Source organism: Manacus candei, unplaced genomic scaffold (genome assembly GCF_025592945.1).
Source record: "Manacus candei isolate 608988 ecotype Guabito, Panama unplaced genomic scaffold, ASM2559294v1 h1tg000088l, whole genome shotgun sequence".
NCBI lineage: Eukaryota > Metazoa > Chordata > Aves > Passeriformes > Pipridae > Manacus > Manacus candei.
The window spans coordinates 7,877,398-7,903,787 of record NW_026138136.1 but is presented as its reverse complement, the minus strand read 5'-3'; the positions used below and the strand labels follow the sequence as shown (position 1 = coordinate 7,903,787).

The following is a 26,390-nucleotide window of genomic DNA, read 5'->3' as shown; positions in this document are numbered from 1 at the left end:
AGATATTTGATCGTTACACTGCTCAATCAATGCAATTTTTATTGAGTGTCAGCTCATACTTCTAGAAAATCAAATTTGTTATGTATCCATAACTAGGCATACAGGAACGGAACTGTGTCAGTCACACAGCAACTTTCTGATTATTGCGGAGATCCATTTAGAGCATATTGAGGGAAGCAAATATTATTACTGCCAACCTTCTAGATGAAATGTGAGTTTACCCAGCAGAGAGTTTAATTCTGCTGTTGACTTTACTCAGACCAAGATTTCAACCACGTTCCAGCTTTGCAAAGAATGTACTAAGCATTCTTGAAAATAAAACTTTTCCTTGATTGAGTAAAAAAGAGAATCAGCTAGTAAGTTAATGGTAATAGACTTATACTCTAAACTCAGTGTAAGGTTTCATTTAAAACTAAATTCAGAGTCACTCTCTGAGAAGAAAAAGTGGATGTATCACAGCCAAGTCTCTAAACTGATAATAATGTAACTGTTTTGACCCAGCTTTCCAAGATGAACTGCACGGCCTTTCTCACTCATTCACCGAAAGAGTGAATGGAGAACGCTGTTCAGCCTCACAGCTCAGATGGCAATTTGTTGAGTTCTCTGGTTTAAATCCTTCAGCATTCAGCAAAGGATTTTTGAAGTCATTTATCACACTTCTCACTGGAGAAGAAGGTTTGAGGATTGCAGCACATGAGGTATCAGGAGAAACCAAGGGAGCAGGTTTCGTCAGCTTGGAGAAGAGAAAGCGAAGGGCAGGGTGCACAATTACCTATGGGTTGAGGGTAGAGAGAAGACCAGAGTCTTCACAAAGATGCACAGTGAAAGGGTAAGAGGCAACAATCAGAAGCTGAACTTCAGCCTAAAGAAAGATTTCTTCATCCAGGAGTGGCAAAGCACAGGAAGAAGTTGCCCAGAAAGGAAGTTGGAGAGACTCAAAACTCAAGTTGGATACAGCCCTGAGAGACCTGATCTAGTCCTGAAGCTTAGAGCAGCATTTTGAATTAGGGGACCTATAGAAGTCTCTTCAAAACACAGTTACCTTGACATTGACAGCTTCATAAGCAAGGGGTTAATCATAAATTAATGAATGTTAATAGCACTCAAAACAAAATTTCACATGAATGAATTCACATAAAGCCCATCATACGATTTTAAAAAATATTAAGTTGCTATTGCAATACAGGTTTTGGTTGATTAGATGCAAAACCAACTCACCTATAATGAAAAAGGAATCACAGTGAAATCCACATTTTTTTAGTCTCATGATGTTTTCATGCAGCTTTATTTTTAGACAGAAATGAGAAATAACTGAAACCTAGAGGGGAGAGCTCACTTTTAAGGCAGCATTTCCCAATTCTCCAGTCCATTCATGAATCTGTAGTTGCATTTCCAGCTAGATTACTGGACTCATGGCTCCTATTGCCCTAAGGGCACCAGGGAGTCTTTTTCTACTGACAGCCTCTTAAGTGGTTTCATCTTCTCCACCATTTGTGATCACAGTTTCTGTCAGCTGCAGTTACTTCTTTCACAGAAAATCCAGGTTAAGAAAGGTTGAGTGTATATCAAAATAATGCCAGCATCAAGAGGTCAAAACCTATGATGTTTCTTAACCAGTAAGACTTGCTATAACTGGAAAGCTTTTCAGCTTTTCATTGCAGGATTAAGGTCAGAAGTGATCTCTTTCCTTCCTTTGTGAGGTCTCCCCCTTATGATTTCAAGGTTTACTTTGTCATGTAACTACACTGATTAGCAGCTTTATCACCATCTCCATATCCAGTATGAGTTTCTTTGTCAAGAATAATCTGATAACAACATTATTTTGGTGACTTCTATCCATGACCTGGCACTTATGGGGCTGTAAGAACAAGAATTGTTAGGATGAACTATGATTTAGACATTCAAAACCCAAGGAATTGCTTTTATTTATATTAATGTATTCTAGAAGGCTTAGATAATTTTATTTAGTTCCATTATTCACTTTTATATTTATTTTCATACTATTTAAATTGATTTATTTTTCTTCAAAAATGCTGTAGAAAGTTAAAGTATTCCATTTATTTTCATTTTAAAAATATTCCACTGTTTTGCTGCTTTCTGGTACTTTGCATCTGATACCACTTTGCCTCTCAATCTTTACCTGTTCCTTCTGGCATAAAGACCAGAGACTTCAGAAAAATAACAACACATACTTAAGAAAATTTCCTAAGTTGGGCAGTTTCTGAGAGATATGTGTGTGCATGTTAAGGGATTTCTCTCCCAGCAAGCATTCCTCTCTACATGTTAAAGTAATACCTGAATACCTCTCCTCTTAACTGCTGAATCACTTTGAATTTTCTTCTCTTTGACAAGAGTCACAGGCATTTTTCCAAATGACCTATTGTGCAATATCACCATATGGCTAACTTGTAGCCTCTCAACTCAGAAAGCTGTGTCTTGTTTAGGCTTCTTCAAAGCTCAGCTTGTCTTACGAAATGCAAATTAAAATTTTGAAAAATATTTTGTCCATCGGTATTTTGGAGCTAATGGATAAAATTAGACATACAACACGGGTTATAATGACCCTCCCAATCCAAACATTCTTATTTGAAGCAGAATATTTAATTATAAATTTACTAACTGCAATATTTGACAATCTCAGATCATATATAGCTTTTTAAATATGTGACTGATGGTTTGTATGGTCTTTGCACTATGCAAAAAGGTCTGGTAAGTATTACTTGCATTTTTTGCAATGTTTCATGCATGTTCCTGATCCAAACAGCTCTCAATTTTGCTTGACTGAGTTAACCAGTTGTTTCAGATTACTCACTCAATGAAACCTCAGATTCTTTCTTCCTTGACATATTCTTCACTTTTCATGTAAATAGCTCCAAATTACCATGCCATGTCAGGGAGAGAGGCAAGTGAGACTGAATGAATACCAAGTGACTCCATGATGCCAGTACGTGACATAAAATAGCATAAGTACGAGACACAAAATAGCAAGGACTTGACAAAGTCCTTTCTTCAGATAAAACTATGCACAACTAGTTAATGAAAAGTCCTCCAGGTTTGGCAAGCTAAATCAGCAATGTCTGTTGGCTTTTAATTGTTCTAAGAGTTTCTGACCACAATACACAACTCCTGTGCTACAGAGTGTGCTAGCAGTGGCAGCATTCAAACAGTGTCCCTGGGACACTGTGCTTTAATATTCATTTATTTCTCTCTCATTTATTATCTCTCTCTATATATATATTTATATTTGTTTAACGAATATTTGCAAGCTCTGCCCAGATCCTGTAGCTTAGATCTTCTTTTCTAACTGACCAGACATCACTGAGGAATACTGTAGCTTTTTTCAAAGTATTGGCTGACAGACAAAACCTTCTCTTTTCAACTGTATTAAATCATTGCATTGAGCTTTGGATAGCAAGTTAAACACAGAAATCTTGCATTCTTAGAATCATAGAATCATTTAGGCTGGAAAAGACCCTTAGGATCATTGAGTCCAACTGTTAACCCAGCACTGCTAAGTCCACCACTAAACCATGTTCCTCAGTGCCCATCTACATGTTTCTTAAATACCTCCAGGGATAGTGACTCCACCACATCCCTGGGCAGCCTGCACCAATGCTTGATAACCCTTTCCATGAAGAATTTTTTCCTAATATCCAGTATAAACCTCCTGTAGCATAATTTGAGACTTTTACCTCTTATTCCTTAAAGCAGAATAAAGACAAACATTTGACCTAAGACAAATTTAATTTCATTTCAATATTAAAGGGTTTGCTGGAAGAAACTTTTTGAATATGACAGTAAATACAAAGGTTCCGAGAACAAGAAACAATTCAAAGCATTTGGCTAAACCAGTGAAAACACAAATATCTAATACATGACTAATTGGGAATTACATCCATGAAATATGGATACTTCAGAGGCTCTTCTCCATTTGTAGAATGGGTTCAGCAGTGCACGGCCTTCTGTAGTCTTCTAGTTTTCTGTAGCTTTTGGAAATAATAACTTAAAAACTTTTCAACAGCTTTATCTGATTCAACTATCATATATACCAGGAAACAACAGACTTGATATTAGATCATTGCTGGCTTTTCACACACAGCCTCATGGAAAACAGTTCTTTCAGAAATTAAAAGCTGATTTCACTTCTGGACTGAGGAATAATATCTGCATTAACAATCCTGGCCAGAGTACTTTAACCCTGATGGGACATTTACCTCCAAAAACCATCAAAAAGCATGTCAGGGCTCAAATATGGAACATACTGTTTATCTAGGAGAAACTGATGTTGAGGACCAGATTTAGAGTGTGCTGACAAGTTTTGGTTGTCAGTTTGGAATAGATTGGCTCACAGAAGGAACTGGGTTTAACATAGAAATGCACCTACTTATAGGCTATGCATGAGCCATGCAAGGCAGGATGCTCTTCATTTGAGATCAGTGTCATTTCAATTTTACCATGAAACTGCTGTACTAAAGCAAATTCCCTGATTTCTCACATTTTGTCTTACTTGATGGTTATTTAAGAAACCCTACAGCAATTCTGAGGGGCAAATGCTACAACATGCATTTTTTTTGTTTGTCCTCTTTCCGCATCCTGTCTTTGCCAAGGTCTGTTTTCCAACAGCACAATTTTCTTGTTATCACCCTTTCAGGAAGACTTCACAGTGTGAGCAGAAAAATGACTAGGTTTTCTGTAGCACATATTTATGGGATTATTAGGGCAGTTTCTGATGCACCTCTTCAAATGGCAGTGATGCTCAAGGATGCCCCATCTCAAACCTCCCTAATATCTCTTCCTGTCCATAGTCCTAAGTTAATCACTTCACTCCTTATGAAGGGCACCTGCTTATTTTCTTTTCCACTGGAAAGGATCCACAACCACCACCACACTGAGTGAACAGCAAAGCAAGCTAGTTTACACGAAAGGGAGGGAAGAGAGGCCTCTTAAGTGGTGCCTTGTTTGAGGCACTTCTCTCAATTACTTACTCTGAGTTCTGAGCCTGAAGATACTACATCCTTTATTTCCTGAAAAAAACCCCACAAACTGGGTGGTGAAGGCATGTATATCAAAACTTTCTCATAAACTTTGACTGTAGGAGATGCCACTTTCCTTTCTCTACCACATTTTTTCCTATTCACTCTGGCCTTGCCATTAGTACACCTAGAAAGAAGTCAGAAACGTGGATTCATTGCAAATTTTAGCTCTTGTGGACTTGAACACATTTCCTCTAATAGCCTATTCCAAAACACACTTGGGGCATTCTCATCTGCTCTTGTTGAAGTTCCAATCTTGTACTTAAACACTGGTGGCCAAAGGAAAGAGACAAGCCTACTTCTGTAAATGCACTGTCTCAAAATGCCCCGTGGAGAGGAGCACTCTCCCTTCTCATCACTTCCCTGGGGGCTGTGACTATGTTTTCCCCAAGCAGTTACCTCATGACATCTGTATAATCAGAGAGATAGGGATGTACCCACATCTTTCACCTCCATAAGAGTAACCTACCTGTTGGGTTACAGAGTCATGCTCTTCTTTCCCCACCCCCCCTCAGTGAATGCAAAAATGCATGAACAAGCAGCTTGAAGTCGCATGTGGATACTGCCTCACTGTGCTTGTGTCCATCTCTTGCCCAGTGAATCATAGATCATTTCTATGTAAACCTCAGAAGGGAGGGACAAAGATTCCCTGTGATTTCTACACACACCCACTCCTGTTTAGTCCCCTGTCTCACCTACTGGCTGATGGGTTAGGCAGGGGAGAAAAACAGTGTTGGATCCCTCCAGGTAAAGGAGACAGAAACAAACCTTCTCTTTTCTGACACTCTCTGTGAGAGTTCCAACTTCTGGATAACAGAGGCAGCTCCAACAGGGCTGACTGGACATACTTAAAGGAAACTGGTGATTATTCACTTTGTGCAGGGCCTAGCTGAGTGTGCAGCTGATTGGCATGCTGGCCAAACAGACAGAGGCTGTCAGTGCAGTAGCTGGGGGAACACCTCACCTGTGAATCCCTGCAGCAATGAGACATCCCTTCAGTCCTAAGCCACACACTCACTCTGTGAGCCTGCCAATGCCTCCAAGCAGAATTTAGCATCTCATGAGCTCAAAGGTCAGGAATGCAACCACCACCAGTAGACACATCAAGCACAACATATATTTTATTGGTTTCATTTCCAAGATAGTTAAAAACTAGATTGAAGATGAGTTGCATAACATAATCTCTACAATTTATGAGGAATAATCACATTTTTTAGGCAGTCCTTTATTTTGATTTGTGTATAATTTTGAGGGAAGGATGACCTAAAATTTTGGCCATACTTTGAAGGAAGCCATTGAAAGTACATAAATCATAAACTGTATCTGAAATATCTAAGTTGTATCAGAGAACACAGAGCTCAGAAGCTTCTCCTAAAAATACTGATTTCTGTTTTGTGATTTCAGCCTCCTGGCTATTATTAGAGCTTGTAATAATCACTATTTTTGCCTTTAGATTTGAAAAGGAGATAAGTCCCACAGAGAATGTGTTTGAATAATTCATTGCAAGGAAATATGGATTTGGTTTTCAAATATATAGAGGATTTTCTACATACAGCACTCTGGAAATAGTGTATTAAGTACATTTATTATCCATAGAAGGCAAACATATATCCGCAATTAGTCCAAAGACTTAATTTTGCAGTAATTGGAGTATTTAGATGAAAGAGCCTGCATTCATATGAAATGATCTTTTTTTCTATATACTTGGAAGGTTAAGAAATAAATCCATATAGAACATATAATCCTTCTATACAGCGTTTCAAAGTGTTTATGCCCTTTTTGTACCTGCACTACCTGGGGTTGCAGTATGTTAAATTTCTTCTTTCTTTGAAATTTATTTCACATGATGGGAGGGATGTTCTTTCTACAAACTTACAGTGCATGTCATTTAGAATTTACTCTTCCTATTTCAAGATTTTCCACTGAGTTTTGGCACTGAGAAGAATTTGTCTTCATTGATGGAAAGACATATCAATACTGGCAGGAACACTCCACTTACTAGAAGGGAAATATTATTCTTTGCTGAGATGAAAGATTCCTTATGTATTTTCCATCAATCTGAAGCATTGTGACATTTCCTATCACTGCACCACAAGAATGTTCCTTCTGGGAAATGCACAGTCTATACTAATGAGTATGTTCATACACCAGAGCAAATCTTTCTTTTCCTCCTATAAAATGGCAAAATTATTCTTAATCTAATATTACTAAGCTACAGCAGAGAGAATGTGTAATTGCCTGTAAATAATAGGTCAAAATGACCAAGCATGACATTTTTAAAGTTCAAATCCTCTCATCCGTAGTTATCATACATTGCATTACAGCTATTCACAAACAGTATTTGTCAAGCCACTGCATGCCAAAGTGACTGATTTTGTAGTAAATCAAATAACAAGTGAAACAGAGCTTGTTGAGGTTTGCTTTCAATTTCCTCTTCTAACTTCTGTGTCATTTTAAATAAATGGCATAGTGGTGAGGTGAAGAGGACAGAGTAAAGCACCAGAGATCACCTGAAGGTCAGCATACAACAGGTCTCTTCATATTAAATCTGTCAATGCTGAGCTGGCTTTCTATCCAACAAGGTAATATTCTGCATAACAGAAAGGCAAAGAGTGAAACAGTTAAGACATTTAGATACCAGGAAACTGCTTTTCAACGTTCCAAAAAGCCCGCTCATTACAACCTCAAATAATTGACTATTAGACAGATAAAACTCCTGCTTTTCAAAGCAGACATCAAGGACCAGACCTTGGGCTCTGAAGTAGAAGGTACAACTCTGAAAATTGATCCTCAGTTTACATACATATGAAAAACCTCTCTCTTTCCATGTACTTTATGGTAGATGGCAAGAAACTGATAATGTCTCTTCTCATTTCCATTACAAAGCTCTACTGAGAGACTGTTCCAGCTCAAGTGAGTAAAACAAGTTCTTCAAAAGAACAAAAGAAAGAAGAAACCATTATATTAAAAAAAAAAAGAGAGAGAAAGAAGAAGGACCATTTTTGAATTCTGATTTGTGCTTCCCTTTCCCCATTGTACGCTGCTCTGTGGTAGTTGTCACCCCCCTTTCAGAATGACTGTTTGACCAACTTTTTCACAAAGCCACCTGCCTCCCTCCAGGGATATGCTCGAACAACTCAAGGACTGTTTCAGCCAGAAGCAGTTTCACATAGCTGGAGCCAAAACTGCCCCAAGGAAGTTCTAAATCTTGGATGAGAGTTCTGAAGGTGCTTTTAATGCGGTCAAAATTTCACTTCCCAAATGGCAAGACCGCAGCCAATTTAGGAGAATTTTTTCTTCCAGAAGGACTTCCTGGAAGCACAAAATCATCCCATGGCTGGCTGGATGCATGCTGAGGGTCATAAAACAGCTGGCCTCAATGTGTTCAGGCTTACATTACTTTTTTTTTTTTTTTTTTACTTTCAATGTGAGTTTTTTTGCTCTGTGCCTTCTTTTATTTATTTTTTTAATTTTCATAATAATCAATATTCCAGACTAAGTCTTAGATTTCAGACATTTGCTCTCAGAAATCAGAAAGCATGAGTCTTATTTAAGAGCTTTCAAGAGTCTTCTAAAGAGGGCACTATCAAATGAACTAAGAGTAAGAAAAAAGAATACTTCGAGCTATTCATGATGGAGAAGCATCCAAACTTTTAAGAGTTCCCTTAAGTGGCCAGTAGAGACTGCTCAGGATAAACAAAGTTGGTATAGAAAATTACTGTTTTGGTTGAAAAATCTCTAATTAGAAATAATGTGTCAACATCCACAAATATGTAAGAAAACAAGAGTGGAGGGATTGTAGAATCACAGAATCATGGAATGGTTTGGGTTGGAAGGGAACTTAACAGATCATTTACCTCCCAGCCCCCTTCCAGGGGCAAGGACACAAAAAAAACCCCAGGGAAGTCATCACATAGAATAAATCACAAGGAAAAGGAACAAATGGAAATGAAAGAAATAAGTTGAGAACAAATGTATGGAATTCCTGCACCAGGAATGTGTTTTGCAAATGGCATCCTGAATCTTCATTGATCTTTGAGCCTTGTTGACATCCTCACACATCACTTCTGAAGGAGGAGACACAGGTTTCCCAATAATTCCCTCTTTTCCGGTGCTTTCATACTGTCTACACATCACCTTCAGCTTCATTTTTGAAAAGGTGAATGCACTGCTACTCTCACGCCGCTCTCCCACTGTTCCTTCCCACCCACATTGTTTCTAAAATATGTCTTGCATCCTCTCTCCTCATTGTGGTTTTAACAAAGCAGCATAAGGAAGTAGTGTATTGTTGTATTTACTTTCCTTCACTGAGATGTGGCTTTCTGACAATGAAGCTGGGCTTGTTTTGGGAGTCATCCACCAGTAAAACTTGATCAAACCTGTTGCATCCTGAAGCAATTGTGCAAAACAGAGGCTGTTGTAACCTAATCACAAGCAAAAACATGTAGGTGAGCTGTAATTATCAAAAGTTTTGCCATCTGATAACATTTACAGCAAACAGAAATTAAAAGACTTAAACCAGAAGCAAATGAGTGGAAGTTTTTTCTTTTTTTTTTTTTTTTTTTTAGAGTAACTGACTACTGACTTTTCCCTGAAGTTGCATAAACATTTTGTCTCCACCAGAGAATCTATCCTGAACATTTTTCTTCACTGGATGTTGGAGGCTGAATTTCTGTATTCTCCTTCAGCACTGGTAGTACTTGAGACCCAACTGATAAAATGTCTGAAAAGGATGAGTGCAAGGGCTGGTTCATCAGGTATATGCCGAAGTTTGTCTGAAAAAAGCAAAATATTTATTAAGATGCAACGCATGTTAGAGTAGTCAGATCAATAGATGATCTCACAATCCAGATATGCTTAGAAGAACAATATTGCTTTAAGAATAAGGAGGTATGTACGATGTCCATGTAATTAAGAACATTCTTAACTCATTAACCATAATAGACTCATAAACAAAAGCTAAGTCCATGCTACTCAAGAAGAATACCTTAAGTAAGTGGATAAAGAATGTAGTATTTCATCATGAGCTCCACAGTATCATGTATGTAATTTACACTCACTCACAATCTAGTTATTTAATGACTGTTCTGGCTTCTTGACAAATACAGTTAATGCATTATCACAAGCAAAGGCTATGCAGTGCGAGAACGCACGTGTGTTCCAACAGCAAGGAAGTCTTGCATCTTCTACCATGAATGATTCACTTTGTTAACAGAACTTTTTTCTGTCTAGCCTGTGTGAATTTCCCTTTATTTGTTTTTATGAATATTTTAGTATGTTTTACAGAAAATATTCAGAAAGTTTGTTTTATTAGGTCTCTTCTTATCTGTCATTACCCACTATCTGTGAATACATCCTACATAAATATTAGAAATATATCCTACATAAATATTAGAAATACTTAGAATGTGTCTTTGTGATACTGAGTAATAAAGAAAAGAAGAACAGAAAAACCACTTCACCCACTGACCATGCAACCCTCAGAGGCACCAAAAACCTGGTCTGAGCGTCTGCACTCTTATGTGTGCTCTTGATCTGAAGCAGTTGAATGTTACAGCTGTAGTTGTGTACAGCAAGGTGTGATCCGAAAATGTGACAGGAGACTGGTGTGGTTTTGTGGTTTTGTTTTCCAACAGCGGAGAATTTAGAAGTATGCAAGAAAAAGACTTGTCATCTCATGATAATATTTTCCAAAGGATTAGATAACAGTTAAGATAAAAAAAAAGTAAAGTAGGAAAGAAAGAAATGCTGAAGACCATGTTAAATAGATAACTGATTTTTAGACTTCAGAATGTCTTTGATCCTCAAACTGAGGACCTTGGAAACCCAATACTAATTTTCTTGTCCCTTTTTATGGGTTTCAATAAAAAGTATTTTGTTTTGCTAGACTACAGCCAAAATGTACACGTGTAAAATAAATAAATAAATAAGCAAATGAAATTATGTAAAAACAAAACTCTATTATCCTTCCTATTTCCTGATTACATTTACTACCACTGTTCAGATCGATGATGTTGAAATCGAGGGAATTACATTTAGAGCAGGTTTAGAAAAAAATACTAGGTAAAAGGAATTGAAATAAATTTAAAAAATAGTGTTAGGTGAATTTTATGGAACATATTTGAAAAACTAAATACAAAGGCACTATGTATTTTCCTGTTCTTCCACTGTATAATTAAATAAAGATACAGCTATGAGGTAACACAGAACAGATTTTAGTCTTTGAAGAATTAGCAAGAGGTAAGACTGAGACTTATGCCCAAGTAGAGAAAGATCTATCAAAAAATGCCCTCAGACTCTGAATTTGGGTCTTTCTGTTTCATTTCTAATCCTAAACATCAAAAAGAAAAACAGGTCCCAAGCTGAGGGTTTTTCAGTTACTTCTACTATTCCTTCATCTCACTGGCATGTCTCATATATAGGATATGAGTGGACCTATCAGACCTACCCTATTACCGACACTTTTTGGATACCAGTGATCATAATAGTGTCAACGCTTGGTGGACACAGGGTATATCCTTATGGTCAGTTTTCTGGTATTTAATGCTGAGGAATGACTGCAGCGCAGTAAGATCCCAATCATCCAGCACAGTGACTGTTGGATTAACCATGAAGCTAAAATGGTAAGTTAGTTTCATTTAAAATATTAAAGTATATAGTGTTATTTTTCCATTCTTGCTTTTCTCTTATTTGTTAACAAGCTGTGGGTTCTCTATTGGCATAAATGATGTGTTTCTCAGACTTGTAGTTAACCTGATTCACTTCTTGTACCCTAGTGCAAAAATGTCAGTTGCTATAATTCCGTTGTTTTAAAAAATCAGGCAATCATAAAACAAATATAGTAAAATTACTATTAGTTCATGCTACACTGCATTTCACAGAGGAAGGAATTTTATAACTCATGCATGGAAATCAACTTATTTGATACATGAGAAGTTTCTATTTATATTTACTGTATCATCATACTGATTTAACTTAAATTGAGAATAAAATAAATCTGGGCAGATTGTTCACTGTGGAGAACTTAATTTACCAATTTTCTATTATTTTGAAAAATTATTTATTATTATTATTGTGAATAATAATTTTTAAATGCACAGAATTATTGAAGAAAAGGCATGTGTGGAACTGCTGAACTCTTTTTTTTTTTTTTTGGTGAATGTTCTTAAGACCAAAATTTAGCTTGTGATTACCAGAAGAGGATTCAACATCTTTTAAGTAAATTTCCTTGTTTTTTCAATAATTAAAAATAATGACTCAGCAGGTACTGATAACAGCAATAACACACACAACCCCCCCATCAAAAAAACACAAAAGCTGTGCATCTGCCACTTGAGCTCTGTTTCAAGAGAAAGATAAAATGCAGAAATCGGCCCTTCTCACATTTCACTGATGAAAAATGAAGCTTTCAGACTCAGAGATTACAACCTGCAGAGTTATTACAGTGAAACTGCATAATCTCTCCCTGCTGCTCCTACCTTTCCCTGACTTCAAGAGCATTTTACTCTGCATATAATCTCCCCAGAACACACCAAGAACTGGGCAGGGAATGCTGGACTGTGAGCTCCGTGGCTTTATCTGCTCAGTATTCTGATGGCAGTAGAGACTCTTTCCATCACTGTTAAACTTCAAAGGGACAAAAAATGTAAAGTGTCTTGATTAGGAAAAAGCACAGCATTTCACTGCTGGGAGGAATAGAGAAAACATTCTTGCCAACAGTGAATCATATGATAGTCATCACACTCACTGAAAGGGGGAGCTATGAAGTGCTGTCATTCTTGCATGTTGTTTCACGTTCATTTACTGGATCAACAGCAGCATGCTCTGCTCAGATATTCACTGACAGAGAAATACCCTGGGTGCACTATCTCCTTCTGTAAGATAGAAACCTGAGGTGCTATATCTGACAAAGGCTGAGGTGAGATGTCTTTAAGCTACAGCTCCTGAAAAATCAGTTAACACAGACCAGAACTTGGTACAGATATACCCTGACAGAATGTGTAACAAGCACATAAATCATATTGTGTGCTAATACTTAGCTTTGGATGGATAAATTCTGGATTTTGCTCCCAGATGTAGCTCTCAGCTGCCATCTCCCAGTAGATAAATTTACCTGTTCAGGTTTGCTCACTTATTCATACAATAACGTAACCTCTTTCTCATGCAAAGGTTTGGGAGATGTAGTTATTAGAAGTGATTTTTTTTTTAATGTAAGGATGTTTTATTAGCTTTAGATTGACTTATTAGTGAAGCCTTACAAAACAGGAGAGCGGAAGTATTCACTTTCAACACGCTGACTTTTTATATTGGTAAAAAGGAAAATTTTTAAGTTGGTGGCCAAAAAACCTATATTGTTAAGTTGAAAATATCTGGACAGCAGAAAGTTTTCTTAAGGACTTATTTTCCTTTGCTCTACCTTAAATAAATGCATCTTCCAGTTCAGCCACCAATAAGAAAATACAGCTATATTATTTCAGAGGACTATTAATAACAACAATCACTGTTTTCAAATGTTCCAGATATTTGAAGGAAAAGCGTTGCATAGTTAAAGCCCTGCATTACTATGAAAATAATGATAATGATGCATAAGATATGAGAAGTCATTTGCTATCCTTGCTAACATCTCAGTAAGCAATCCAAAGGCATGGTATCTAATTCTGCAGGATAAGAAACTCTCCCAAGGCACAATGAGATACATAAAGGACTATCAACAGCCCACTGGGAAAAAAAGAACCACAAGCCTTTTAGTGCATGAAGGCATGTGCAAACATAATGCAAACAATTTCCCTTGATGTACTGCTATCCATGCATTTAGACTGGGGCAGATTGCTAATGCAATTCCCTTTGCTACCTTGACTCCAATCCCACCTTATAGCACTGCTGAAAATCCACCCACAGGGCTTCTGCTATTGTTAGTGCTGAACTGCATCTGCAAATTCTCGAAGACAGGCAAGAATTCAGTGTTCTCCATTTTCCATCCATGTGTGTTTTGCATCAGGTGGTGAGGCATGTGAAACAGCATGTGGTTATTTTTATGCCATTTGCTTAATGTAGTTATCTAGTCTTTCCTAGTCTCCTGCAGTAACAGAGAGCACTCTGTCACACAAGGAGAACTTATTTTCCTTTTCATCAAAAATTACAGAAGGAATCCTTAATGAGTGTTTTTTCAGAAAGCAGAGCTCAAGTTCACTTTGTAGAGGTGTTTGCAACTTATTTCAAACAATGACATGAAAGGTTTCATAAAAAGCAACTGGCTAGGCTTCAGCACCGTGCTTTACATAGATCAGGAAACATGCAAATTGTCTCTGTGACTAGTTACAGTAGCTGGTTCTGACTTTCCGCTGCAATCCATCAATGCAAAGTTCCAATCTCTCAGCTTGGAGCAACAGGATCTCACAGTCTCAGAGGGATGGAGAAAAACAGGATTTCAGAAATAAATATTGAACTACCTCTTACTAGCCTTACATTATTTATCTCATTATTGAAGTTCATTGGCGGTGCTGCTATGTGGGCTATGAGTTTGATAAATTTCAATGTATTTCTACAGGTTGGTGTTCTTGGAAAAAAAACAAAACAAAATGGTAAATATTGACAGCTGGCTCAGTCTTGTATGTGCAGAATCTTTAATGTTTTGACAACCTTTCAAAAAGCTGGGAAGTTAGCTTAAATGTTATTTTGCTGCAATAGTTTTTTTTGTAGTTTGAATCAGATTATTGACAGATGGAAGCAAACACTGCTAAATTCCTGCACTGAATCTGCATCTGATAAAAAAAGAAAATGAAGTCTGTTAGATGCCTCCTTAGCAGAAAAGCACATCCTAGATACATGAATCACCAAAGTATTAGCTCTGCAATTTAACACAGTCACATGGTCTCAATGTTCTTTCTCTCTCCCCACTGTGAACTGTGAAAGTTTTGGATCAATGTTCTGTGCTAGGCCTGCTGAGCACGCTGAAAATGTCATAGTCCTCTGTCTGGTGCTGCTCACTGATAACCAGCTGGTGATCATCACCCCCACAGATGGCTTGCAGCAGGGATGGGCTCTGAGGTCTTCTCAGACCAGTTCAGGCAAAACTACCAGTTCAAACTATCTCTTTTAGCTGTCTGCTAATACAGTGAACTCAGCCTTATGCAGCGCAGGGCATGCTCGCAGGATCCCATCTACCAGCAGCGCTGAAGGCTGGGAAAAAATAAAAAAAGCTGAAGGTCTGTTTCTTTGCAGCGCGAATATTGCCGGGCTGCTGAGGGAAGCAGAGCTCTCCCCTGCGGTGATCAGCAGCGCTGTGCTCTGCCTCGCCTCGCCAGGCGGCTTTTATCCAGCGCCAGCTTGTTCTCAAGAGGCTGGATTGCTCTTTTTGCCTTGTCCTGTTTGAACGAGTTACTTGGTACTAGGAGTGCTTGTATCAAGAAAATCTTTGCATTGCTGAGTTAATCAGAATGAAAGAGGAGCTCATATTTGCTGAGGGAAACATGCAGAAGGTGCTTTGCCTGTCCTGAGAATCTGTATCCCAGGTAAGGTTTTGTAGCTATTGTCTCCCCGAGTACAGAGTGCTTTCCCTCTACAGAGGATTTAAGTCATGATCCAGTAAAACCCATACGGGCAGAAAAAGTCCTCTGCATACCACACCCCACGTGGCAGCTGAGCAGTGTCCCTGCCCAGAGTGTCCAAATGTGCTCTGAAGTGTCCCAGATGTTCCAGCTGTGGCTTAGCATTACCCAGAGAGGGATGTTGTCCTCAGACTACCCACCATGGCACATGTACGGTGGTGATCTGGATACCAGAGCCTGCTGTGCAACTCTAGGTCACCTCAGGTCAGTGGGAAGCTGTGCCTAGACAGCCAGTCCTGCCTGCGTGCCTCTCCCCAGCTCACTGCACCAGGCGCTGGCTCTGAGGCGGAGCCAGAGGAGCTATTCACCAAGGATAACATTCAAGGAAAATGTAGCTCTTTGTTTGCTTAATGAGTCACTGAGACGAATCAATTTATTATTTTTTTTTCCCAAACATATAATGTACTATTTGTAAGTTGTTTGTGCATTGTTTGGGTGAATGATTTTCAACCTATTTGTTATTGCTTTGCTCCAGTGCTGTGCCCAGTCTCTGGTGTTTGGTGGGTACTGGTGAGACTCCCGAGCCCTGACTGGTTGAGGAACTTTTACAACACAAGCTTAAAGAACAGGAAGCAATCAATTTTGAATAACAATTTTCAGCTAAATAAATACTTCTGAGGAGATTTGTGAAGCTTTTGGGATGTTGAACCATCTAGCTATCATCTGAGCACTCTCAGTTCGAAGAAGCAACACAAACTTAGGAAGTAGAAGGACTCCAAATGAACTTCTGTATTTCACACTAACTCTCCAGTCACTTTCTTACATAATTATTCTCCACTTTGACTACATTTATATCTGCTCTGTTTTTCCTGTTAACTTGTTTCTCATGGTAAGAATAAAGTTTAGCCTTACAAGCCAACTGTATAATTTCAAACACTTTCAGATTTTTCTGCATATTTCTTTTCTTAGAAGATATCAGTGCATCAGCTTCTGTTTTTAAGACCAAAATAAACACATTGTAAGGAGGTACATACTGAATAAAACAAGCACAGTTAAAAATAATGCATATTAATAGTCCCTTTCTGAATAAAAATGTGTGAGCATTTTATGGAAATAAACCAGGTCATATTTGGGTTGTAAGTGCATCCTCTTTTTACAGAAAAAACTAACGGTAACCATTAGCACAACAACTTAACTGTGAATATTCTCTCAGCAGATATTTCATTACGCATGCCAGAAAGTCACTACATCTTTCATTACAGCCATTTTGAAGTACTGTACTGACCTTTCTGCCTCTGGCAGCAGACAGAGACTGCAGAATTTCTTTGTTTCGTTCCCCAGACTGTTGGTCAATGCAGATTATTTGACATCTGCTACATGGACCCACAACCTGAAATTTTTGTTAAAGAAAGTTCATGGCTGTATATCAAAGCAGTACGACATTGAACAGTACAAGCTTCTGACCATCATAATATCTTAAATGCATACCTTTTGCATACCTGTCCTGTGGGCTTTTTATGCTTTCATTATGTAAAAGATCAGGCCTGTTCATGTAAGGTAGTAGGCACATTTTCAAAGGGTCTACTTGCAAAAATCTCACTGAATTTTTAATTGACTTTTTTCTTTTTTTAAGGAAAACTTTCCCAGAGACAGAATCTGAGAAATACTAGACATTTACATGTTTGTATTTCCTGATGGCTTCACTTCATCTCCAGGGCTGCTCATCCAACAGAGAGCTGAATACAGTATTAAGCTAGTGCCTCAGGATTTTCTTGGGACTGTTTTAGTGCAGCTGAGATGCACAGTATCTTTCTTATATGCATGGTGCTTGTAGATAATCCGAATGTAAAATGTGAATTTTCATCAGTTTACATAAACAGAAGCAATAATGGATTGATCCTCCATCATGTATTACATGTGGTGTTAGCATCCATATGTAATCATTCTTAAAGTTAATTGTTGTTTGAACTAAGATATGCTTTTAGGGTTAAAAAAAAAAGGAAACCTGCAACAAAGTTCTTAATAAGGCATTAAAATGAAGAAGGATGACATATTGCACTTTCACTTAACATTGCATTCCTAACGTTAGCAAAGCTGTACATTATAGAAACTCTTACAGTATTCTAGTATACAGATTCTATTTTTGTAAAATGTGTCATAAATTTCAAATAGGGTAAATAAGATACTTCGGTTTTTTGAGATGCATCTAGAACTGCTTGTACAACTCTTCAGTGTAATCATCAAAACCGTACATCAGCTTTTTTTCAGAAAATTATTTTCCACAGCCTTATTTTTTTTATTAAAAGAGCAACAAGGCAGAGAAGGAAATATTTTTCCCTGCTTTGCTTTGTTCAACAGCTTCTTTACCATTTTCCTCACATCAAGGAGCATTAGCATAATTTCTACTGCTACTACATAAGTATCTAAACAAGGACCTAGCAGAGACAGGAAAAGACAATACAAGTTCCATAAGCCTTTCTATTTTTGGCTTGTGTTCCTGAAGTGTATCAATGCCAGAAACAGGAATGCCTTTTTATTTTGCAGTTTTACAGTAACTTCTCAACAGGATCCCCAGCAGAGCTCCATAGTGTAACTCTAGCCTCGAACAAGCTATACACCAAGGATTTTGTCCTTTTTGTTCCTCATCTCCTACTTATAGGAATTTTTCCTCAATTTTCTGTAACTCATCTTACAGCTTACTGATCAAAGTACACATAAAAAGAGAGCAGATCAGCCATGCTTTCCATCCCTGCTCAAAAAATTTCTTACAGTATGCTGATCAGAAATAAATAGGAGTGATGTCTGTCACAGCTTCTAGATTTGACCTTGGCACTTCTGTAATTCACACCTTAATTATCATCTCTAAGAAAACAATGAATAAGCCACTTCTTTCATTTTGGGCAATGACTCTTCAAATACACATTTCACATCTCAGGGCCAGACAAATTCAACAGAATATGTAATACATATGTAATACATGTGTACATCATTCCCTTAAGTTTCATGTGTAGCTTCTACAGATTTTTTGTTAAAAGGTTTTCTGAAGAGAATGCATTTGCAAACAAGTCTGACTCTTCAGCATTCTCCTCACAGTACAAAGCACATTGTGTTGTTAGATACAATATAAAGTACAACATGCCAAAAAACCCTACCAGGCTAGAATTAGAAACATTCTTTTAACGGGGCTTAAGGCAAGATGTAGACAACAGAGGGCAATAGACCATGAGTGTTCACTTGAATTCATGTCCAGTCTTTTGGCAATAAGTTGCTTGATGTGCTTGAGGTTGCATTTGGACTACTGTGCTTAGCAGCAACCAGTATTCTCTCATGACATGCTGGCTAACTATTTGCTGCAAACTCTACCTCAAAATAGTGATTATTATTCAGTTTAGATGGACAGAGGTGGGAAATGTTATGAATTATGAAATTTAAAAACAAAGGTGTGGAGAAATACGTCAAAATCTCTCAATTGTATTGAATTATGTTTGTCACAGGTCGCATCACGTTAGTTGTTTTTTTTTTCACACACTTCATAAATTTCATCCGCACAACCCATGCTGCCCCTGTTTCAGTCAAAGCCTTGCAAAAATTAGTCTGTCTCCAGGGGTCAAAATACTTTGTGATAGACTGGGACAAGGACAAGACAAAAAAGTTCACACCTGGAATTGCAGGGCACCTATTGAAATTTCAGCCCACTCTTCTTCCTCAAAGGACTCTGGTGCACTGACGACAATGTTGGCACGGAAGCGCTGGATTAATTCCTCTATTTCCAACGGCTTTTCCAATCTGTCTCATGGAGTTGACAAAGAAAAAATAAGATATGTTAACTATTTCTGTATAGATGTGTTGTAAGAATGAAGTGCCTCATACGATTAAGTAAACACTTCTCCAGAATAATCTGGCCTGTTTCATTACAAAGGCTATGGAAATGGCACAAGGTGTTTAACTATAACTTTTAATCTTTGATCTATGATATGTAACCCTCTAGGTGGCTTTTTCAGAGGTGTAACCTGGAACTGCAGGTATGAAAGCATACAGACAGGTGACTGTGAACAATGCTTATGAGAAAATTCCTCATTAATTATCATAGGTAAGGATAATGGTAACAAATGAAAAGATCTTTTGAGTTAGCAATCATTTGACTTGTTAATTGTTCCTAGAAATAGAAGCTTCTAGAATAGAAGGCAAATAGAAATTTATTCTACACATGCTGCAATGGCAAAAGGGACAAAACCAGCAATTGCTGAAGGTAAGAAAGGCCGGTAAAGTCATTTTATGACAGAATATATCCCGTATATTATTACTATTATTATTATTATTATTATTATTATTATTATTATTATTATTATTATTATTATTATTTGCCTTGGGATGCAGCATATTGCACCAAAGGATAGATGTTAAAAAAAAAAAAATTAATCTCTGTGTAGTGATATTTCTGCCTCTTTACAAGCATTTGAACTGCCAGAGTGTTGATTTGTGTCAGTGTGGAGAACATATATGAGACAGACAGAGCAGAGGACTGCATACAAATATCAGAAATCTGGCTGCATCTTTGAATTGTCATTCATTTTTCTTCTACAGGAGAATTTGACCAGTACCAGGGAAAAAAGACAGCCCTAAAATTGCAAGAGAGTTCTTTCAATGCCATCGTTAGTGGAGTAGAACATTTCTTTTTGCATTATGTATTAAGGACATGAACAATTTTTGATACCCCATCAGCTGTAGTTTGACAACTTTTGGGCTCTAGAAGTGTGGAAGGTAGGAATGTATTTTTTAAAATATAAGTGCCTGCCACTCCAGCCTGTACTAGTGCGGTCATCAAAAACCCCAGTAACCTCAGAGCTGGGCCTACAGTGTCCTAAGCCAGCCGACGAAAATTGCTTCTAACTTCTACTAATCCCCTGCTGCTGAACTCAAAGACTGCAATGCCCCTATTCTTAGTCTCGCTGCCTTCAACCTGCTCAGGTTCACTGCCAGAATACCTCACCTCTCTTGCACCTCCCTCCACCCCTCAGAACTGCTTACAATTACTCAGCAACATGTATCTGAGTAAATTCCTATTATTTCTTCTCCCTCAAAGTAGGCATTAGTTGGATGCAGTGACAGGCACCTTCATCCTTCAGATCTCAACAAGGATATGCTTTGAAAATCAGTGTAATTTGCCGAAGTCAGTCTAAGTACTTTGGACTTTTCACGACAGTGGGCTCTGCAATGAAGAATGCACTAGCTATATTTAACAGGTAAACTTTAAAATAAATATGTATATCTTCTAACAAGAACATTTGAGCATTAGGTCAGGCCATGGGGATTTTCATGGAGGTGATCAGTAAATGAAACACCAGAGAGACCACTGTCTGCATGTACATGTAACTCTCCAACAGTATGATACGTTCTAATTTTTAATTGAATTGCTGTTTCTGTTTTAGGTCACCTCTCCAGAGTCAAGTGCAAACTGGAAGATTCATTTTTACTTATGGAAGATACAAAGAGAAATTATGAAAACTTATTTGGAAATTGAAATGGTTTTACAAAAATTAGCAACTTTCCAATGAACAAAAACAAACCCACATGCTGAGAAGCTAAATAATACTTTCCACAAAACCTCTGACTTTTAATGAAGACCCATATGTGCAGATTCTTGAAAGTACATTGCCCAGTTCAGTATTTGGAAACCTTATACATTATGATTTAATAGCAGTTGCAGAATGAGGATGCTGCATATCTGAATTCATTTCTCCAGCACCCTGAGAATGGCAAAAGAGGCAGGAGATTTCCAACTTCTGCTGCAGAGCAGGAAGTAAGATGCATCTCAGTCACTATGGCAGCTCTAGTCACATCTGGAGTGTCCTTTGAAGAAAAGGAGATTACAAGCCTAGTGGTACTGGAAGATATTAGGCGTAAAATCAGTGGATCATCTGACATTGCATGTTTTACCAAAGTTCCTTGTACTCCTTCGTCCTCACTTGCTGTTCCTTACTCTTCATCTTTGCACTCAAATCTCACATCTGGAAGGTTCCTCACTGAGTCTCACAATGGTAAAAGTCCAGTCTGAGTAAGGTATGACTGTAAGAAGTGTCCTCTCAAGTAGGTGTAACCCAGCCAGCCAAGAGTTAAAAGAAGGCAGTAACTCTCACTGGGCAAGGGTAGTCAAAATGCTGAGAGATGGACAGATTCAAACCTTTCCCACACATTTTTCCCCACAATATTCTAAAATTGTCCAACTGTCTTCTCCCAAAGTAGGAAAACCCTCAGATCTCCAGTGGTCTGTATTGATGCTTCATTCAGTCAGTGAAGATACTGAAGATACACACATATCCTCCTACAGATATTCCTTTTCTACTCATAGCAGAAACTTCAATGCAGGGGGCATGTTTGGTGGGTGACTAAGAGGAGGTAGGATGGCTCCAAGAAGAGGCAGGGAAGTTTTGTGAGACAGGAAAAGAGGGCTCAGAGACAAATTCCGAGGCTGTGGGATGCACAGCTATGATAGAGGCCTTGAGGGAAGATTTTCTGTAGAATTTGAACCTGTCTTAGTTATATTCAAGAAACAACAATTTCCTATTGTCATTGTGTGAAAATTTGGTTGGTAATGGGTTTGCTGTCTTTCAACTGTGGGCTGACGGTGTTTCATTTGCTGCTTCTGTCTCCCACTTTTGTATAAGTAATATCAAATTCAATTAATTTCAATTCCAGTCCTGAAAGTAGTTTTAAAGTATTTCTGTTGTGCATGTTTACTCTAAATCCTAATCATTCCCATAGGAAAGAAATAGTTTAGCCAGTAGTAAGATCTTGTATTTTTACCTGCCAGTTTTTTTATGCTGAGAAAACCTATTTATCCTTGTTCTTCTGACAAATAGAAACTGGCTGGTTCCAAATAATCTCTTGCCACCAAATCATTTGACAAAAATTTCATTAAAGTTTTCCTAAAGATGACTGGTAGACAGATTATGTTCATGGATTTAATCCAAATTTTCAGAAGTCATAGAAGAATTAGTAAATATAGACGTTTCATAGCTGTATATTTGTTGACCACTGAAATGTAACTATTCATAAATTTCCACATAAAACAGCTATATTGGCATCTTATGAAAAGATTCTGGAATCCTACATCACTAAGAGATATTTGGAGACAGAAGGCTCTTACCTTGCAGAAATGTGTTCTTTCAGCTGCAGAATGCTTGCCACGTTTATCAGGAGGTATTGCGCTTCATTCACGAGAGAGAGTGAGATGTTTTTAGCAGATGAAAGACCTAAAAAAATCAATCCAACATTCTAAAATGACCATTAAAATTAGTAATTTCACCTCATCTTTCCTTTGACCTTACTTATTCTCATTAAAAATTTATTCATTGGTTCCAGATACTAAGGAAATACTCCAAGAATCTCCTTAAACCTGTAAATGATAATGATGCAATATATTTAGAAACTGACACAGAGCTGAGATTTTACCAAATTTGTAAAACAATTTACAAGAGCAATATCTGTGTATTTTCGATGCTCTTTCATTTCAATCGTCTTTCAATTATTTTTATAACGAAATTTAGTCTCTCCAAAAATTACTTGATTCTTAGATTTTTCATGATCACTTTTCAAAATGATCATCGAGTTTCCAGACAAAATCATGGTCATGATGATTACCACCCCCACTGCCCCCAGACTGGTGTATCTGTACATTTTCACCAAATTTAAGAAGTAGAAGGGCAGCAAAAAGTCAGTTTTGGTATAAATGTACCTACTAGATCAATAGTGGATGACTCTTTTAGCCTTTATCAAGGTAGTTATATACTCAGTAGGAAGTCCATGAGCCTGATGTTTGCATGAGGAATCACAAATATTTTTAAGAATGACAACATACCTTTTGTATTTTTCTGATGTGACTTGGTTTTCATGTCTGAACTTTGTCTTATCAAGCGACATGGACGACCAAGAAACATAGAGAACCAGCCAGCAATTCTTTCTCCACAGTCATATGTTTTTACCCTATCATAAGAAAAGGGGAACTTCAAATTGGATTGCCCAAACATTAATTTGTAAAACAGAAGGTAAATTGAAAAGATGTTTATTCTGCTTCTTTCAATACAAAATACAGAATCCATATGGTCTGATGAGTGTCTGATGTGAAGTTACTCTTGAAGTTAACATTCACGAGATCTAATTTAGTTTTATACAGAAAATTACTATGGAATAAAGGATTAAATAAGGATAAAGTACAAGACACTGACTCTGAAGTACAGGAAGTGGTAGCCCATATAACAACATTACAATACAGTACTATGAAAAAGTCACACTCTAGTCTGTGCTTTTTACTAAAACAGAGAGGAGTGATCTGAGGTGAATTTAAGATTGTCCCTTTTTATGTAATTTTTAATGATCACATCAGGTACAATGATGTCACTTCCCTAATTTAATTCATGCCAGTACAGACATTCCACTCTAAAACATGGCTCCCCTTACAGAGCCCATGTATTTCTCTGTCTAAAGATGATTTACATTACTTGTAAAATGTTTAGTGAGTTATGCAAGCTAACAACAAAATTGCCTTCTTTATCTGGATGCAAGCTTTCCTAGAGGGATTTTGAGATCACCTCTCTCAGTCCAAGGAGGCCACGGATCAGACATTGGGAAGTGATCCTATTTGACATTAGATTCCTCAGCCCTGAGTAAACTTACTGTCAATCTTCCAAAATTCAGGCATCTAGTTTAAGTCAGTTGTCTGGGTTCCTCCCACGGATAATGGAAAGAAGTAAGTAGTTCCCATTTATATTAGATCTCAGGATGGGGTGACTCACTGTGGGAGTGTTCAACTCTCTCTACTGACTACAAAAGGAGGTTTGACTGATACTGAACTTTAAAATTGCATAGGCAGGTAAGAGGAATGCAAATTCTAGTGCTGATCTAGGGAGGAAGCTTGTAGCAAGGAAAGAGAAGTAGCTGTGGTCCTATGCTCACCTTGTTGTCCTATCCAGCCAAAGAAGTTAATCTGCATGGAGACCATCTGCTCTGTGAAACAAGTAAACAGCTACTCACAGCAAAAGATGCTAAGCCCAGGATTGAGAAAGGAAGTAGCTTGGCTTTACAAAATGCTTTGTAGGGTTCAACTGAATTACACTGGTAGAAAGCCAGCACAAGTGAAATCAAAGAGATTTTATAATCCTACAGGGATCAGGAATCTCTTCAGAACTTGTTCTGAATTTTGAATTATGGTGTAGCTTTGTATTCCTCTCCCCACTCTGAGACTGGACAGATGTCAACCACAGCTGCATCTAGCCAGTGATGTCCTAGAATGGAAATGGTACTCTGATACTATGAGATATAGGGACTGTGTCAAGAAAAAGGCCAAAAGGTGAATGTTCATATGAGATTTCACAGTCTGAATTGAGTGGTTCTTGTGTCCTTGCCAGTCACTGTGCTAGGGAGAAGGCTGCTAATGAGAAGACATGAATGTTCCATGGTAACAGTACAAGTGGAAAAAAATCCCCAAATATTTTTTCCCACCCTAACAGAGGTGCTAGGGGTGTTTAAAATATCTCCTGAGCCAATTGCCCCTAGTAGCCTGTTGAGGATTAATACTGTATAAATCAAGAACATAATTTTGCCCTCTATTTGTATACTTACTATTTTGAGTCACTGTGGCTGAGTTAGACTCACACCATTCTTGGTTTTTCATCAAATGTCATTGTGTAATTTCTGTATCCCAAGACTCCTGTGTTTTCAAATTGCTTTCCCTTATTGTCAGACCATTTTTTGAGCATGTACCATCATCTCTTCAAGGTCTTAGTCAAAGTCATTCTGTTGTAGCTCAATTCTACTTGTTTTCTGCTTGTGTTTATTTTGCAGAGTATAACTTTACATCTGTCAGCATTACATTCCATTTGGCACATGTCAGGCAATTTATAAAGGAGGGCCTATTTCTCTCAGATTTTACTTGCTCTTTGCCTTGAGTTCCCCACTCATCTTTCTATTATGTCATTTAGTTTCAATGCGTTACAACTGGTCCCTCTAGCAGGGTAATTTACAGAACAAGAAACAAGGACAGATGAAGTCTGAATATTGATCCCAAGGGATATAATACACACAACGGGCTCAGTTCACCTTGTTCTTAACTACACCTTTGTCTTCTACTGCTCATACCCTTCCCTATCTCTTTGATATTGCAGCCTGTCAGAGAGGGTTGTGTAACTATTTCAGTAGAGTAGTAACCTTGAGCATTTAGGGTTTCTGCAGCATCAATAATCTTAAAAACACTAGCTTCTACTTGCATCTGTCCACTGTTAGATATTATACCAGAAAGCCATGTCCCTCTGATGTATCACCTGCTGATGGACAACCCCTGCTGAGACTAACACTGATGAACTGCTTCAGAAGGGAAATTTGGGCTCATTAAACTTTAGTGGCTGCTGTAAAATTACACTTCCTCACATGACCGCTTGCAGATTCTACATCACGTACTTTTCTCAGGTATCTCAATCTAAACTCACAGTAAGCTTACAGAACCAGATGACATCATAGCATCAGAGTGCAGAATTAATAAATGGAAAATGCCCTCACTAGGGGTTTCTTTTGAATAGAAGCCTTTTAACAAAGACTTTTAGTCCCACTACTCACCTCAGACACTTTGCAGAAAAGACCCCAGATCACAAATCGCCTCTTGTCCTACTGCAAAGCACTGCTTTTCTCATTTTTTTTGGCCCTGGAGGCTCCCCTGCTGAAACACTGGAACCTGTCACCAAGTACTGTTGGATCTCTGAGGAGTTTCAGAGCCTCATCAATGTTGTCCACTCATTCTCCCTTACTTCCTGTTTATTTA

General features: G+C 37.8%; 1 protein-coding gene across 4 annotated transcripts in view; it reads right to left on the bottom strand.

The window, feature by feature from the left end:
* Nucleotides 1-6,136: 6,136 nt before the first annotated feature.
* The window catches only part of MOCOS (molybdenum cofactor sulfurase), a 211,389-nt gene continuing 191,135 nt past the window's right edge, over nucleotides 6,137-26,390 (bottom strand). For 3 of the 4 annotated variants that reach the window (XM_051812637.1, XM_051812640.1, XM_051812641.1), the window contains 5 exons: nucleotides 23,439-23,563; nucleotides 22,728-22,833; nucleotides 19,240-19,366; nucleotides 16,866-16,970; nucleotides 6,137-9,808 (listed from right to left, as the gene is read on the bottom strand). In XM_051812637.1, the coding sequence (XP_051668597.1) occupies nucleotides 9,662-9,808; nucleotides 16,866-16,970; nucleotides 19,240-19,366; nucleotides 22,728-22,833; nucleotides 23,439-23,563 (610 nt within the window). In that variant the 3' untranslated portion in view covers nucleotides 6,137-9,661. The remainder of the gene's footprint in view (nucleotides 9,809-16,865; nucleotides 16,971-19,239; nucleotides 19,367-22,727; nucleotides 22,834-23,438; nucleotides 23,564-26,390) is intronic. The other variant, XM_051812639.1, reaches the window with a different exon arrangement.